This window comes from Mya arenaria, chromosome 9, assembly GCF_026914265.1.
Source record: "Mya arenaria isolate MELC-2E11 chromosome 9, ASM2691426v1".
Classification (NCBI taxonomy): domain Eukaryota; kingdom Metazoa; phylum Mollusca; class Bivalvia; order Myida; family Myidae; genus Mya; species Mya arenaria.
In genome coordinates, this window is record NC_069130.1 from 5,320,475 (window position 1) to 5,339,582 (window position 19,108).

General features: G+C 33.5%; 1 protein-coding gene across 1 annotated transcript; it reads right to left on the reverse strand.

The window, feature by feature from the left end:
• Window positions 1-479: 479 nt before the first annotated feature.
• On the reverse strand, window positions 480-19,057 carry LOC128246869 (CTD nuclear envelope phosphatase 1-like). Its single transcript, XM_052965369.1, has 7 exons — window positions 18,843-19,057; window positions 16,268-16,334; window positions 15,655-15,773; window positions 13,304-13,375; window positions 12,607-12,723; window positions 11,235-11,346; window positions 480-8,784 (listed from the first exon to the last, which is right to left on the reverse strand). Exons 1-7 carry the CDS (start codon window positions 18,939-18,941, stop codon window positions 8,603-8,605), a joined length of 768 nt encoding a protein of 255 aa, XP_052821329.1. The 5' UTR covers window positions 18,942-19,057; the 3' UTR covers window positions 480-8,602.
• Window positions 19,058-19,108: the final 51 nt, after the last annotated feature.

The following is a 19,108-nucleotide window of genomic DNA, read 5'->3' on the forward strand; positions in this document are numbered from 1 at the left end:
TACTGTTTATCTGTTTTGTGAGGTAAATCTTAGAATTATTTCAAAATTGCATCAGCTCATTATCCTTTGACTTTGTACAGTATGAGTGACCTTGAATCCTCTGACTCCTTACAGATACTTAAACACTTTGGCCCCATAAAGTGTCAGTGATCTTGAACCCTTTGACTCCATAATGTGTTAGTGACCTTAAAACTTTCGACTCTTAACAGTATCAGTGAGCTTGAACCCTTAGCACCTTACTCTAAGTGACCTTGTCTTGGACCCCTTACAGCGTCAGTGACCCTGAGCCCTTTGATTTCTTACAGTGTAGGATACATCCTTTACAGTGACTTTTAACCCTTGAACACCTTCAAAAGTCAGTGACCTTGAACCTTTGGACCCCTAACAGTGTCAGTGACCCTGAACCATCTGATTCCTAACAGAGTAAGATGCCTTGGATTCTTTACAGCGAGGGGATGGTTTAGAAAAAGACACAAAAGAAAACATCTCAGTGATTTTATTATTTTTTCACACATTCATTTGTTCAAATACCATTTAAATGTCATCACAAATATCCAAATTACCTAGAAAACTACTATAGCTAAGTTTCAAACAAAGTTTACTGTACAATCAAATCACATCTCGAGCAGGGTATGTCAACAATCAACAGTTTGCCCAAGGTTATAGAACACACTTCTCATGATTTCATATTAACAACAATTTACAAAATTAATGAACAACTTCTGTTTTGCTCATGGGTGATACATGATTAAAACAAGTCCTGCATTTTCGTAAAACTAAACACACAATAATCAATGATTTACAAAAGGACAATATCTCAAACTATAATATAATCCATTCATTATTTCAGTTTCTGTTTTAGAGTTCATTAGGGATGAGCAATTTTGACTTTGGCCATACAATATAACACTGATTAACAAGAGTGCTGTGGAGTGAACACCAATGCTAGTATGTGTTGTTTTTTCCTGTATAAAAGGGACATAACTCAACAAAGATTGAAGCAAGAATTATGGGACTTAATACACATGTGCTTATTGTTATTGACGACATGTGTACCAAGTTCAATGTGATTGTCTTCAATGGTTTCTTTTGTAAAACAGATGAGAAAACACCAGACAAGGCAAAAAAAGAGAGAATGCATTTGGACTTTACAGATTACCTGAAAGAGTTTGGTTAATTCCATGGCAATATATTGACTACATATTATTATCATTGAAAAATTTACTTGCATACCAGCAGCGAATATTTTGAACATCTTATTTAACATTCAACCAACTATTATATGAGCCAGCAATACACAAATGGAGTACACACGGGCTATTCTAAAATGCGAGCAACTAGTAGTATATTGGCACCAAAAATGCTCTATTCTTTGACAGAAATTCACACGAGGGGAAACATTTCAGATATCTCGGATGCATCTTATTCAGTAACCAGACATTTCATTTTTATCAAGCCTTTACAATATCAGTTTGATCTTGACTACAACTGTAGGAGAAAGTTTAATTTTTCAAAAATACAATGAATAAAAAATGCTAACACTTTGGACTATACGTGAATATCAATATCCTTTCTTTTAAGAACTAAAATGGTTTGTTTGAATATGCAATGTAATCCATTTTAGTTTCAATTTATAAATTGAATCTACTATTTTTTGTCTATAATTTGATTCCAACTTTTTTTCATCCATAATTCAATTCCCATAATTTCCATCCATATTCAATCATTCTATTTTCCTCACTATCCATAATCCTCCCAATTTTCCATCCAATCAGACTTTGATTCAATCCCCCTTGTTTACATCTGGCCCCAATTTCTCGAAACTTCTTAAGCTTAACAGGCTTAAGTAGCTTATTTTAACTAGCTTAAATACATACTTAAGGTGAGTTTTGATAAATGAAAAAAAGGTTTATTCTGATTGTCATAGAGATAATTCCTAACTAAAGTATAAAAACTCTTGTACAAGTAAATATTACCCTAGTTATTGAAAAAACAAAAATAATGAGCTGAGCTTAATCCCTTCATAAGGGTTCCATAAGAGGTTTTGAGAAATAAGGGCCAGTATTTCAAACCCCAGTTTGCACTCATAATTTTACTTCCCTATTTTCCATCCATAATTCAATTCCCCTTTCCATTCATAATTCAATTCCCCTTTCCAAGTTTCCATCCATAATTCAATTCCCCTTTACATCCATAATTCAATTCCCCTTTCCATCCATAATTAAATTCCCCTTTCCATCTATTTTCCAACCAGAATATCAATAGATTCCATAACTAAATGCCCCAGATTACCTAATCGCCTAATTTACATCCAGACTACAGTAGCATCAATCAAAGCCACACATCTCTACACACCTCTTTACTCATCTCTCTAAATCGCTACACATCTCTCTTAATCTTCACATCTCTCTAAATCTCTCCATATCTCTCAAAATCACTATACATCTCTCTCTAAATCTCTCAAAATAACTATACATCTCTCTTAATCTCTCCACACCTCTCAAAATCTCTCCACATCTCTCTAACTCTCTACACATCTCTCTAAATCTCTACACATCTCTCTAACTCTCTACACATCTCTCTAAATCTCTACACATCTTTTTTAGCCTCACTTCATATAAAAATGCCCTTACCTACTTAAACAACATTCTAGTTCATAACAACCTTCTCATAATTCAAATAATAAACAAAAAATAACATGTGCTAAATAACAGAACAGACTAAAGATTTATATAACAATAATTATTTGAGAAACAGACGTTTGTGTGTAAATCTACAACAAGGAATAGAAAATATACACCACAAGAAAATACAGCCAAAAGTTAGGTTAATTTGGTAATATGCCATCTGGAACTAGACTCAAGTACATGCACAATGTATTTCACAATTCAATGATATTTCAATCTATGGCAAAAACGTAACAAAATCAGAGAAAAACATGCTACCTAGTAGCAAGATTACTTAGCACTTATCAAGTAAAAATAATGACAACGATGATTTAAGGCATTCCACCACTCATTTTCTTATTAATTTTCATCCAAAAAGCAGTGAACGTTTCACGAGTCATAAAAATATAAAAAAGGTACTAAAACACCCATAAATCACCGTACAGGTCAGGATTGTTCATGTAACTTCTAGTTTATCATTCAATAGGTTTTTTTTTAAAAATAACAACTGAAATTTCAAAGGATGTTGTAATCAAAAGCCAAAATGGAAAGTCAATTATTCCTAAGTATACATGTACTAGATTTATTTGCAAAATGAGGGATACAAATATGAACTAACAAAATTATGATGGATGGAACTCCTTAAATCAGCTAGTCTAACATAACACAATATGTGTATCACATGATCGTATCTAACAGCGCTAGCTCGCTCGTAAACATTCAAACATAGTTTAATAATAAACTCGGCTTCAAGCACATATTCTTCAGTTGCAATGAAGAAAATCCAAAATCTGTATACAGAAAAAAATGTGCTGAATCTTAATTAAAAATGCTCATTAAGTTTTTATTTCAGGCCAATATTTTCTACTGAACATAACAACGAAAAATATCAATTATTCAAGTGCTAACTTTACACTAACAGACAAACATTGTCTTGGAAGATTTAATCATAAAAATCAACATGTCACCATTTGTAAATCTAAAACCTTATGAATTTTTTTTTAAAGTTTTATACCCTAATGTAAGAAAATATTACATGGACAGTTATTTACAATACCTGAGTTAATATAATCTACACAATTGAACAATGATAAACTGTTACACATGAAATTATTTCCTAAATACCCCCGAAGCATGAATAAGTACATCTCAACTCTATTACTGACAGACGGGGCCCCATTCTCTCTAAATATCTTAAGCATAAGAAGCATAGGTCTCTTATTCTATTTAGCCTAATGACTTGCTGAAATTCATTTTACAAATTAAACAATAGTTTATAATGATTATCCTAAACGTAATTTACAAGTCTCAGAGCTCCTCAAAATGAGATATGATTCAATGTGTTTTAGTTATTATGTCAATCATGAATAAATATTTTTGGTAAGAGTTTAATCCTTTACCAATTTATTTTAGCTTGATTGCAATGAAAGCCGATAGCTTATGTGGTCCTTATCCTGGGCTGAAACCTGAACAGTGTCCTCTTTGAGAGACAATGAGAAAGTACCTCTGGTGGAGATCGAACCCACAACCTCTTGGGTGAGAGGCCGACACCTGTTCAACTATTAAGGTGCAGCATAGCCTTGGGTCAGTGAATAATTATATGAATTAAACAAATCAATAAAGTTCAAAACATTAAAGTGACAACATGTAGTGAACAGAGACTATCAGGTATTGCACGAATTCTTAATTAATCCAAGTAATTGTGTTTCAAAATTGCAAATGCAAAAAGACACAAGGTCACAGAAATATAAAAAATGTTTGGCCAAAATTTTCCTTTTTCGACACCTGGAATTCCGTAAGGATATTTTTTTTAATATAATATATGCCCACTGGGCATTAAAGAGCTTTTCGGTCCAAGATATTCCTGTGAGTAGGCTGCTTACAGCCAAAAAACCTATTTTATTTATTGATTTAGGCCAAGCTCAATACTTTTTATCAAAGATGTTTAAGCATTTTATAATAAAAAATTATATATAAATTGTTAGCTCTTTCTTCTACAAAAAAAATCAATAATTAAAACTCTTATACTTATTTGAAATAAACTAATTACCCTGGACACAATTATGCAAATAGTTTTTGCCTTCTCGTTTTATTTTAGGTATATGTAGCTGTGTGTTTCATTATTAAAATTAAGAGGACAGTGTAAATGTCTGTTTACAGTAAGCCAAGCCTATAAATTAAAATCCCTTGTTCAGTGATAAGTTACAAATTCATAATGAGGCATGTTAATGATGGTATATTCTGACTATTTTGTATTCAAACTCTTATAATAAACTTAAAGCTGCACTCCCACCTATATAACATTTTTACAACTTTTTTATTTTTTGTCTTGGAAAAGGCAAATTATTGCATAAATTTCTGCAAACCAATGATTTAAGATCGATGACAAAAAACCAGATCGTAGATTTTTATATTTCCGTTCAAAAATTAATGTTTAATGGCTTAAACCATTTTACTGACGGTTTAAGAAAAATGCATAAAACATCATTTTTTGAACTTAAATATAAAAATCTGGAATTTATTTTTTGTCAGCAGTCTTATATAACTGGTTTCTATGGATTTTCGCAAAAATTGTCTCGTTCCAACACAAAAAATAAAAATGTTGTCAAAACGTTCAATCTGTGAGAGCGCAGCTTCAATATTATCTTAATCAAAGTATTGGTCAACATGTATGTATGGGAGCACGAAAATCAACCAGGAAAAAATGTAATCTACAATATTGCAGTTTTCTAGGTAATGAGGATAAAAAATTATCATTGTGTCAGAGTGAAAGCAAAAATGTTATAAATGCCGCTATATTCAACATCATTTAGAACTCTTTTGCGCTAATCCTTCAAAACACTTCAACAGGTGCCATCACAAAGAAAAATCAATACAAACTTTGGAAATGAGATGGTGTTTGTTAACATCATCAATTATGCCATCTGAACTCCGTTACAGTGCTTCAGTACTCTCCACTATGTGATAATTGACAAGCAGTCTTATTTTGTGCAGAGGAAAGCGAGGGTGAAGGTGGTTAACATTTTATCTGCTCACTGTATCTAAATAAGAAATATTACACACCACTGAGGGTCATATGACATTATAATTCATAAGGACAGGCCAGTCAGTCCCGAAGGTGTATAAGAACACTTCCGAAGATTGACAATGTGCACTGGCACCCTCAAGGCAGTCAATATTTATATAAAATTGTGCAATCCAAGATAGTGCTGTTTCTAGTGCCACTGAATTTCTAGTATTTTAATTGAAGATACAAGCTGTACCAAAACTTTCGAAAACTTGTGAACTTCATATCTGTTCAAAAAGGAAAATTTGTCAGTCAATTATCACATAGTAATTGTAGTGTTGAAGAAATGTAGACAAACAGTGCTGATTACGGCATTCTGACATTTTGGCAGGAGATATGGAAGTTCTTGTATAAATATACCTGAAACCGATCATAAATTAATGGTCAAATGGGGTGATAGAAATGAAAACTGACTATATTTCAATACCCATAGCTGCAAAAACATTTGAAATGAGGATTGTTGATACAACAAACAATTCTTATGACAGAAATGTTTCATTCACCGTCATCATTATGAAAAATGTTGATTGGGCACCACTTTTGTGACATACATCTATTATAACGATTTGTGATCAATATCATTGATATGAATAATCTTTTCTTAAGAGCCCAGGACTTAATACTGGCTTTACTGACTGCCGACGTAGGAAGCGATTAATAAGGAAGTCACACTAAAACCATGAGAAATTAAACAATGCAAATGATCTACAAAAAAAATAGCAATATAATTGTGAAATATTTTTTTCTTTTCAAGTAACAAAAAAGGCAACAAATATTTCCTTGTTCACACAATGTGACGCCTAATTACTTCATGAGAGCACTATGTACATGATGAGTATATAAAAGTCATGAAAACTGAAAAAAACTATTGCTGCACAATTTGGTACATTTCTATGGGCACTGGTTTCATGCCGAGTTAAACCAGGGCTTGTATCCACGAAGCATCTTTGAGTTAAGAGATTTATCCATTTAATATTCTTTAAAGTCGAAAAATTTCCTCCATTGTAAACACCAAATTTTCTACATTTTGTTAGTGAGTTTCCGAATTATAAAAGTAACAATCTTAATATAACAAGAAAACTTCAACAGCCAGATGTATAAAACAAGATAAAGTTGTCAATGGTAATCTTACGGCTAGATGGCACCTTCAATGATTTCATTGGTTAATAAAAATTGCTGTAAAATATTAACCAATCAAACAATTTTTTGGCTGGCTTTAACCCAATGGGAACACCTCAGCCATTCTTAATCGACAACAACCTCAGATGTATATGTACAGTTTACAATGTCAGAACTTTTTACACTAAACTACGCTGCAAGTAGATCGTAGAATTTCAATACAGCAGTTGAACCTCACGACTTTATTTTTGTGAATCTTAATTATTTATGCAACAATAGACTTCAGTGGCAATTAATTTGACATTATTAATACAAAATTCACATTTAAACACTACAGAAATTAATATTTAATATTTAATTTTTACAAACTATTTCTACTGATGTACCAGCATTCAATGGAGGTTGTTTTCGATCGAAAATGGCCAAGGTGTTCCGAATGACTTTTACCAAACCAAAGAATTAACTAGTATTATACAATTGATTGGTTGAGTAATATATTCAACTTAATATATCAGTGAAAAGAAATATTAAAACTGAAAAATGTCACATTGAGACCGCAACAAATGATAACTTATTAAACACCAGTCCAAGCAATGCATTGTGAATACAATCCCTGGGAGGACACTGTGGGCTACATTACGTAGTTAACCTAACAAATGTACAAAATATAACAGAATGAAACAAAGTCATAGCCTGCCATGATCTATGGAAAAAAACATATATAACGAATATGAGCTACAGAGTTTAAAGCTGCACTCTCACAGATTGGCTGATATGACAACTTTTTCATTTTTGGTTACAGAATCAGCTGATTTTTGCACCATTGCTTTCAATTCAGTCATATAAGATAACTCACAATAGAGCAGATCTTCATTGTTTTCTTGAAGCGTTCCTTACTCAATTTGCAAATGTAAATATAAGAAACTTCGATCTGATCTTTTGTCAGCAGTCTTTTGTCAGCGGTTTCAGGCATTTATGCAAAATTTGTCTCATTCCAAGACAAAAAAATAAATACTTGTCACAACAGTTGATCTGTGAGAGTGCAGCTTTAAGGCTATCTTGTTTTTTTACTGCCATTGATATCATTCACAAAATACTAGTCATTCAGTGATTTTTGAAATTAATTACTGCCTTCACCTTTCAAGTGGGAAATAATTGTGCCGAAATTAGGGAAAATTGAGCATGGTTATTTCTGACAGTTATAAATGATATAATTTTCTAATTTTGCTAAATGTATTTAATAATGCCTTCTTCCTCACAACCTGACCCCTTATTTTCCAGAAATGTACTAAGCAGGATTTTTTATATTTTAATAATTCAGAAGAATGATTTTTGTAGGAGAATTGGACATATTATTAAGAGGGAAGGCAGTCCATATTCAGCAGTAAAATTAACCAAAAAACAACACAGCTATCATTTAACCATCTTTTTGGTTTAAATTGAAAACGATGGTCATATTCTTACCCTAAATCACTCGCATACAATTGAATCATAAAAAATAATGTTGCTTCTATTTTGCAATAGGATATTTTTCAGAATACAGCACTTTTTGTCTTACGTTTTTTCCAAAACACACACCTATGATAAACTCACTAGTAACCGTCAACATTCAAAAACCATTTGACAAATATATGACATGTAATTTATTTATATAAAAGGAAAAAAAAATAACTACAAATATTTATTGTCCTAAATGTAGGGGGTGACTCCAATGAAGAATTTGATGATCACACAAATACATAGTTGACTCCTATGGTTTGAAAGGCAGATAATATTTGTTTTTCGTGACGGGATCTATCGACTTGTGCAGGTTTCTGCTGAGTACCGATCGTACATCGTTACAGAAGCGGAGAGCGTCCAGCAGCGGCAACAAGCACAACAATGCAGTGTCCGTCGCTTCACTGAACCATGAGGTTATTGGTATGGCATTATCTGAAACATTCAAAAACATGACATAATGTGGAATATATAAAAACATGGCATTATCAGGAATATTTAGAACATAGCATTATCAGGAACATATAAAAACATGGCATTATCTGGAACAATGAAACATGCCATAATCTGGAACATATAAAAAAATGGCATTATCTGGAACATTTAGAAACATGGCATTATCTGAAACAAATAGAAACATGGCATTACTTATCTGGAACATAAAGAAACATGGCATTATCTGGATATTATAAAAACATTGAATACTCTTTCACAAATATACACATGGCAACATCAAGAAAATTAATTACCATGGTAGTTTAAAAACATGGCAGAGTAATAAAAACAAAGTAACATGTAAGAGTGCAGAGCACATCTGTTTCTCTCAGGCAATCAAGGGGCATAATTCTTCTTCAAATATTTTACCAAGTGATCAGACATCGCGACCTGACCAGCAAATATGGACTTTATCTGACCAAATTTGAAAAGGGTTTGGTACGTCTTAATGTCATTTTTCACATTCAGATGTAATAAAATAATGAAGATGTATTGTTCGCCAATTATTAAACACTGCTTAAAAGTGAGAATAACTGAATTTTATTTCAAAAGTAGACTTTTTTATCATTAATATTGTCAATTAACTATTTGTTTACTATCCTTATGTCATATTCTGTACAGTGTAATGTCTAAATGTGTAACACACTTGTCAAACATTACGCAACATTTACCTCCCTTAGAAGTATATAACCAATTTACTACTGTAAATTGCGCAATGAATTTGAGATGCTAACAAAAATATCTTTATATTGTAATAAGCACTAAGTAAATGACATAAAATAAATTTTCAAAAGTCCAAACTCCAATCTTATCTTTTGGAACATGGTATGCAATTACTAAGAAACCTGTACTGGTGCAGGCCAAGACATGAACATTGCCACAGGATCAAACAATCACAATTTTATAACGAGTCACCCAGGCCAAGACATGGACATTGCCACAGGATCAAACAATCACAATTTTATAACGAGTCACCCAGGCCAAGACATGGACATTGCCACAGGATCAAACAATCACAATTTTATAACGAGTCACCCAGGCCAAGACATGGACATTGCCACAGGATCAAACAATCACAATTTTATAACGAGTCACCCAGGCCAAGACATGGACATTGCCACAGGATCAAACAATCACAATTTTATAACGAGTCACCCAGGCCAAGACATGGACATTGCCACAGGATCAAACAATCACAATTTTATAACGAGTCACCCAGGCCAAGACATGGACATTGCCACAGGATCAAACAATCACAATTTTATAACGAGTCACCCAGGCCAAGACATGGACATTGCCACAGGATCAAACAATCACAATTTTATAACGAGTCACCCAGGCCAAGACATGGACATTGCCACAGGATCAAACAATCACAATTTTATAACGAGTCACCCAGGCCAAGACATGGACATTGCCACAGGATCAAACAATCACAATTTTATAACGAGTCACCCAGGCCAAGACATGGACATTGCCACAGGATCAAACAATCACAATTTTATAACGAGTCACCCAGGCCAAGACATGGACATTGCCACAGGATCAAACAATCACAATTTTATAACGAGTCACCCAGGCCAAGACATGGACATTGCCACAGGATCAAACAATCACAATTTTATAACGAGTCACCCAGGCCAAGACATGGACATTGCCACAGGATCAAACAATCACAATATTATAACGAGTCACCCAGGCCAAGACATGGACATTGCCACAGGATCAAACAATCACAATTTTATAACGAGTCACCCAGGCCAAGACATGGACATTGCCACAGGATCAAACAATCACAATTTTATAACAAGTCAGTGAGGGTTTTTAAAATAATTGCAATGTTTCAATTCTATTTAGACCAACAAGTTTTCTATCGGACTGACAAAATTCCAGAGGCTGTTAGACCGAATGACTGTCACTTTTTTAACTTGCACGATGTCTGACTGATGAAACTTGCTCCATGCATTAGACGGTGTATTGCAACTGAACGTAGGTGTTCAAAAGTTCATTGGAATATCTTGATTTCTTTTTTCATTTATGGCCAAAATTTTCATGAAAATAATGCCTGCCTACAGCCAAACCACTAGCTATAATATCTCAACTTGAAAACTCCCATAGAATTCTCACTTATTTTCATTTGGACTCGCTCATATATACTTAGTCTCACTTATTTACTGTATAACTCATACCTTTGCTGTATAACTCACACTTTTACTTCATGGCTCACATTTTTACTGGTGGTTTCACACTTTTAGAATTTTTAAAATGAAACCAAGAAGTATGGTCACCCCTTTACTGAAATACAACATGTATGCCTTTGGAACTCACATCAGAAATAGGTAAGAACCTCATCTTTATAATAATGGACAAATATTGAAATGCATACATACCAGGATATGACCTATATGCGACTGGAGAATTGTCAAGGATAAATATACTGGAAAGATCGCGGTTAATGGCAGAGAGATCTTTGGTGTAACTGCCTGCATCTAGGTTGCAATGCTGAAAATAAAAACACAGCTCATGAAAGAAACTATTGGATGGCAGACATCGAAATTAGACTTTTGGATGAACAAGCCCGAATTCTTATATTATTGCTTGGCAAGCCCTGCTATATAAAATTCAGAATTTGAGCAAGCCTGGAAGACATTTTACCAGTGCAGGCTTGCAGGCTTGCGCTAATTTGGATCACTGGGCTGGGATGGTTATAATATATATTACAATGGACAACTTTTGGAATATTGTTTGGTTGTAAATTTGTAGATTTAAAACAATTATAAATGTAAGTAAAAGAGGGCAGCAATTTTGAAATATTTTAACAACAATAAAAGCTTACTCGTATTGTTCATTCAATGCTGAAAGTAACAACACAGCTCATGAAATAAACTATTGGAAACTATTGGACGTTTTCATATAGATTACAATGGACAAGTTTGTGGAGCATCGTTTGCTTGTTAATATAAACATTTGAAACAAATATGAATAATTTAAGCCTAGTCAAGGCTCTGCCAAACAAAAGGTCCAATTTTTTTTTAAAGAATGTGTTGTCGTTATGGTGTTGCATCACAAGATTATCCACAAAAAAGAGATACTTAATTTGTTGATTATGCATCATTGATAGGTTCAATTCATTCCAAGTGCAATAGTGATTTCATTTTCAAAATCGCGGTTCCTTTGCTGGGCCAAAACTCATGCGATGTGACAACAATTTGGCGGATTGTTCAGAATTTTGTTTAAGTTTTTTAAAACAGTGTGTTTAATGACATTTTTGTACAGTTTTAAACATGCACACTTGATGATGTGCTTATATATCTAAATATAACTAATACAGAATAAACAGTTGTCCCAAGTCTTGTGAGAACACATGAGAATACAAGAGTATCCATTCAACATCATGGGCAAAAATAATTAGTTTAAATGCTATTTATTTAACAATGATTGTGAATAAAGCTACGATAGGTTATTCTTAGTCACTTTCGTTGGCACGATATTGCGGGAGAGTATGGTCTTGTGTTCTGGGGGAAACCGGAGTACCTGGAGAAAACCCACTTGTCCGGCTTGGTGACCACTAAATAAACTCACATGCGCCAAGAGTCAAACCTGGGTCACCTTGGTGAGAAGCAAGTACGCTAACCACTGCGCTTACCAACCGCAAAAATATTTGAAGTTTACAACAATGTAATTAACAACATTGTTAATTTTTAAAAACTTCTTTCGAACCCATCCAATGTAACTAAAAACTTAACGCCTGTACTACCATACCTGCCTATAGTAACGCCTTTTAAGAATTCCTCGACTGTTATCAAGGCGATCAGCGACAGCAGCGCCGTAAATCTCCATGCTAGCAGTGAATACTACAAGCTCATACCATTGGCTCACCTGAAAGACAAAAACACAATCATATATAAAGCAAAACAGAAATTAACTAAATTTTCAAAATAAGCCTAGGCTCAAAAGCAACATACTAGTGAAAGATTGTTTTCTTCATTTTTCAAAGCCCTTCAATATTGTTATAGCTCAGTATAGGGAGAGAAATTTTTAAACAAACATAATTAAAATAAAAAAAATAATTTAAATTTACATCATATCAGTAGAAGTCAATTTAACTCAAGAGTTTTCTTTATTGCTATATCAATTGTACAGAAATTAGGAAAAAAAAAAGATTTTTGGTTAAGGTTCCTTTCTTTACAAAAGGTAGGGTAGGTAGGCTTTTTATTTTATTTTTTTAAAAGGCTCTTTGTAAGAACATTATTGTCATCATTGGAGAATGGTGTTTAAATAATCTACTGTAAAAAGCTTTTAAGGTTTTAAAGTACATATTTAAACACACCCTAAAAAATATAACTTGGTTTAAAAAAAATCCAACCCACTATAAAAATAGTAGGGTCGGCGCCTATTTCGTAGGTAGGGCTGGGTAACCTCATTTGAATATATGGCAACAATGCACATGTATACTTACAACTTCTAGAAAATAATCTACATGAGGTCTTTTATGGACAAAAAATCTGACTGGGTGTCTATCTATCATCACCTGAAAAATAGAAAAAATTTGGTTTCAAAATAACACAGATTGTCATCACAGCTGGTCCTTGTTTGACCATCTCCTCCCACCCACACCCTCAACGTTTGTAAAAAAGTATATTAGCCATCACAGGAAGTAATTGAAGATTTGCTCTTTTTTTAACACCCCACGTGTTCAAAGTCCTTTTTTTTAATCCGGATTTTGATTTTAGAAATTATCTTTCTCTGTCTTAATTTTTTTTCACACAGATGAATTTACTTACGTTACCATGGTTTAAGACATCAATACTATACTGGGCTTACTTAATATGTGCACATTATAAATAAGTTGGTATGTTATATATTGCTGTATCAAATTACAAAAAAATGAAAACCTGAGACCCTACTACAAAAGATTAAGTTATAATAGGAAGCAGCTGCACCAGGGTTCTCAATAACTTTTCAGTGAACAGGCCGTTTATAAAAAGTAACAGACCCAAATTGGCGGGGGGTCCGGGGGTCCTCCCCCGAAAAAAAAATTATGTGAGCGCGTCATTTCCTGCATTCTGGGGTTATTTGAATGCCTTTTAAATCACCCCTTTCAAGTGCAATTTTATAAGTAATATCCCCTAAATATGCAGATACAAGTACTGCAGAGCAGTAGTTGTATCAGGATCTATATCATAATGCAATTATATTTATTTACCAAATTTCAACAACAAAATATCCATTTGAAAATTGTATTTTCAACACCATATACAATGTATTAACAAAACTACAATGCAATTGTACTGTGAAAATACATAAGGCACATTGAATTAATAAGAACAGTATTCATTACGCTTAACCCTGTTATTAACACATGTCACTGTCCTCATCTGATGAACTGGACGAGTAGTAGTCCCCCTCCCCCTCAACAAGTATCTCCTTGAGGACTGCCCGAATTTCCTCCCTACAAGGTGTGACTGTGTCCAGTGCCATGCATGTGTCAGTCTGAACACCTACCGTCACTGGACATCTTAATATTTCTGGTGTTGGAGCACCCAACTTCCGCCTTGGTTTCTCTAACCACTTGGCCACAGCCCTTTTGATGACTGGTTTACTGTGAAGTTTAAGCAAAAATTTAAAAATTCACCTTACCCAACCCACTTTATATTTGGTGAGTCTTTAATATTGCTACGATTTTTTCATACAGAATAATGATAATGATAATAGAGTAAACTTACCTCCTTATTAAATCTTCGTAATAATGCATCTTGTACGGAATAAACAACGATCAAAACTTCAAACAAAATAAACGGTGGAAATCGAACGTGAAACAATAAACAGAACACAAAATAAACGGTGGAAATCGAACGTGAAACAATAAACAGAACACAAAATAAACGGTGGAAATCAAACGTGAAACAATAAACAGAACAAGAAATTCATAAATGCAACTGTTTTATTTCATTTTTATCTTATACTCACTCGACACAGGGTGAAAGAAATCGTGTATTTTTCTTTTCTTCATTTTTACTAGAATGAGACGCTTGCTTCCAAGCGTTTTATCAATCGTCTATCTACACAGACTAGTGAAGTTTATTAAACGGCGCCGTAAAGAAATATGCGGGACCGGGCGAACGCTAATCAAGTCGTCGTATTTAAAAGGCAAGAACTTTTTTATTCGTTGACGGATTTTAAAAATTTAAATTGTAAACGATTTGGGAACTTTTAATTTTTGTTACTAGGCGATTTTGAACCGGCCCAAATGCCATTTGAACCGGTCATTTTGGCCGGCGGCCGGTTCTTATTGAGAACCCTGTGCACACTGTCCTTTTTTGGTAGCACCCTTCTGCCCTCATGTGGACCAGCATACATGCACCCTTCTGCCTTCTTAAATTGAATGCTTTAGATGATCAAATATATTTTGAACTAGATTACTTTATCATTACAAATACATACAAAAATAATGTATCTGGCAGTTGAAACCTTAAACTACCCCATACTTAAATTTGACACTTTCTATTATTTTAGGTCAAATATATCATATTTAAGTTCTTCATAGCCCGATACAAAGTGCCCGTTTAATCTTAAGTACCCATAGCCCGATACTAAGTGCCTGTTTAATCTTAAGTACCCTGTCCATTATTTTTACAGTATCCTGCCCTTTTTAAAAACCCTAGTGTTACATCTTTAAGTGTGTGTTTTTAGTAAATATGACATTTCCTGAAGAGTTATGTTCATTGTATAGAATTAAATTCAACACAAACATGTTGATTTTTCTGACTTTCAATTTCACTATGACATGTTTGATAACAGCTAGCTAACCTTTAGTACAAAATCAGGGGGCGTCCCTGGTTTGACAGTCTGTCGTATTACACCGTCGTGGTGCGAGTGTATCAAGGTTTCATCTAAATCAAGGACTAGAGTTTTCCGTCGTAACATACCTGAAAACCAATATAAAAGGTTAATAGGCAAATAATACTGATCAGTCAAAATAATATCATACATACAACATGTATATATCCCTACCTAACAGTACATGTACATTTATCACCAAAATTATTTTAATTAACCAGTCTTTAAACTTAACTTATAGCTGATGAATTTCCCTGAAGCAATTTTAATGAAATCTTATACATGGTTTTATTATATACCAATTTAAAATTACTTTTCTTACTGATTGGGAAAAAATGTGGACTAGATTACTTTTGGAATGGTTCTGTTATAGCAATAGACGGACTCTTCAAATGGGCTGAAAGTAGTTGCTTTTGTAGAAATCAGAGTATTTAAAAAAGGTACTTGTTCAGCTTGGTGACCACGAACTAAACTCAATTACAACCACATGTTGGGAAGTGAACCCAGAGAGGCCTTAGTGAGGAAAAAGTAAAGTAAGCTAACCAGACAACAATTGGTTAATTCCAGTGAGTGTTAAACTTACTAAGCCTGTGTTTAGACAGTGGTGAGAGTGGTATAACTTCATACTTCACAGTCTGGTGCTGAATGGTCTGAAAACAAGAATAACAAGAGTGACCAACTGTCACAAGATACACAGTTGAAATAATGACTTTTTTTCATTACAGCTTGTGTAATTTAAGCAATTGAAGGGTCAAACCTTTAAGCGACTGGGGCAACATGGCTGGTTATTCAACTTGGCAATCATTAATGAGATACAACACATTTCAACCAATGATTGATAGTCCTTTGATTATTTATTAAGAGATTGAGATATAAACTAACTCTTTTTTACTTAAATACAACTTATTTATTTGATTGAACATTTGTTTTGTTCTCTATCACAATGATGTTTTTTGCATCATTATTAATATATAGGAGAGCTCTGCTTTTTATGTATCATTAATACAAGTTTTTGGCAGGCCAATATAATTATTTTCCTGTTTTCTTTTTCTTTCATTATTCTGCATTTTTGATTGAAAAAAATTTTTTTTTTGAGTTTAGAAGGGAAAAAAAGTACTATAAGTGAGAAGCTTACAGATTAAAGCTATAGTAAGCTGTTATCACCGATAAACAATTTGGCCCTGTTTCAATAAGATATCTTTGAAGTAAACCTAATATGCTGCTGAAGCAGCATCCTCTCAGATTTACCGTTTTGACAACTCTTTTTTTTGTTAAGAAATGAGCCAATTTTTGCATAAATATCTTCAATCCAGTGATATAAGAGTGCTGACAAAAGATCAGGTCGCAGATTTCCCTATTTCCGTTCAAAAAATAATGTTTTATGGCTAAAAGTGTTACTAACGGTTTAAGAAAAATGCATAAATCATAAATTTTTGAGCTTAAATATGAATCTGAAATCTGATCTTTTGACTGCAGTCTTTTATCAGGGCTCTCGCGAGGGGGCAACTTGGGCGAAGTGGTCGCCTAAAATTCCCAGACTTCGCCCATTTGTATCATCAAAGCGACATTGACTTCGCCGAAATTATAACACAACGAAATTTGGCCACTGTCCCATTAGTCAAGACATCACAATTAGCCATTCATAAAATTTGGTAATCTCCTAATCCGATAATTGGGCGGTGTTATCCAATTACCAAAACATCGCCGATAGGCTGAGCTATTGAAAGTTAACCAATCAGAATGTACATTGAGAAGACCGTAATAAAATGATATATGTTCGTTAAAATGAGATAGAAAAGGCAACATAATTATGAAAAATCGTGTCAAGCATTAATGAAGTTAAAAAGTAATTGATATATGTATTGAACAAACAATGCAAGACATTTTCAACATTGTTGCTTTTGAAGCAGACGGTCATAGCCATCTCGGGCCATCGGCAAGGTGGCGCTGAGAAAATCAATAACATGATGTATCACAAAATATTTGATTGGTTTTAGTGAAATGTTCATAATAAAAAATTGATTTCTAAACACAAAAAAATATTTTATTTTTTTTGCGTTTTGTAGAGTTTTAATACTTACAGTATTTTTCTCCTGTTTCTGATGTCAAAAAAATCGGCGAGATCGCCATTTTGTCAGAACAATTTTCCGAGTTAATTTCTCAACCTCGCATTATGTATTGGTTAAGTTTTCATCAAGGACAGTGATTTAAATGTCATTTGGTTCTTAAATGTCAGCATATTTAAAATAATTTAGCCAGAGACAAGTAAATAACAGCCTAGCTGAATGTGACATTCGTACCCTATCCCGAACGTACCAAAATTTGATTCGTCCCCCTACTATATTGACAGTTAATTTATTAGTCATTTTGATTGTTTCAAATCCTTAGCTGTCTTGGTTTTTGTTTCATTTTCAATGCTATTTGGAGATAAACTATGTGACATTGATAAATACACTTTTGCTGAGCCAAAAATGATACATTATTTTATGAACATTTTATATAGTTATAGTAATCAATTTGAATGTGGATATAAACTGACGTGTGTGGTATGGCATAGTTTTTGTATCAGGTGTTACGAAAAGTATCACTTCTCCCTAAAGTCTCCCCACTTCTCCCTAAATTGACTGAAGGGAGAAGTCACTTCTCCCAAAATTTTCAGCCTAGTGAGAGCCCTGTTATATCACTGGTTTCCATGCATTTTCGCATATACTGACTCGTTCAAAAGACAAAAAATAAAACAGTTGTCAAAACATTCAATCTTTAAGAGTGCAACTTTAACAGTGCTCATGGACACCCATAACATAAAAAATGGAAACACAGTTTTTGCCAAAATTGGTATTATACCTTGAAATATCTAAAATCTTGTGATCTTAATTAAATCACAGCCATAAGTGGTTGTGTAATTTATATTACTATTTTTTAAATCAGTCATTTTTAAATTCAGTCATCGAAGCTGGGCAGCTACTCTACAACTGGAATTCCCAATAAACATGATCATATCTATTTATGGAAATATGTAATATTCAACTAGAAATCATTTCTTTCAAGTTTTTGGATTTCAAATCAATTCAGGTAATAATTGTTGGTTCAGATCATAAATGGCTTGGGTTGACAACATTGTGGTATGTATTAAAACAGGTTTATTTACAAATACTGACCGATCGAATTTGACGTTTGAAACAGTAGCATATGAAACTCCAAATCTTTGCCGCTAGCACAAAAAATCCACGCAAGCCCATAACAATATACTTGATCATGGGTGCAATTAAACCATTTGAATGCAAAGACGCAAGTCAGAATGGAAGCAGTAAACGTTTTCCTGTAGATTGACTCAAATATTTACAAATTCAGAACAGCAAGTTGCACAAGGCGGCCATTGATCCCCCACAATTCTTAGTTCTCGCGAGATTTAGACACGAGACCA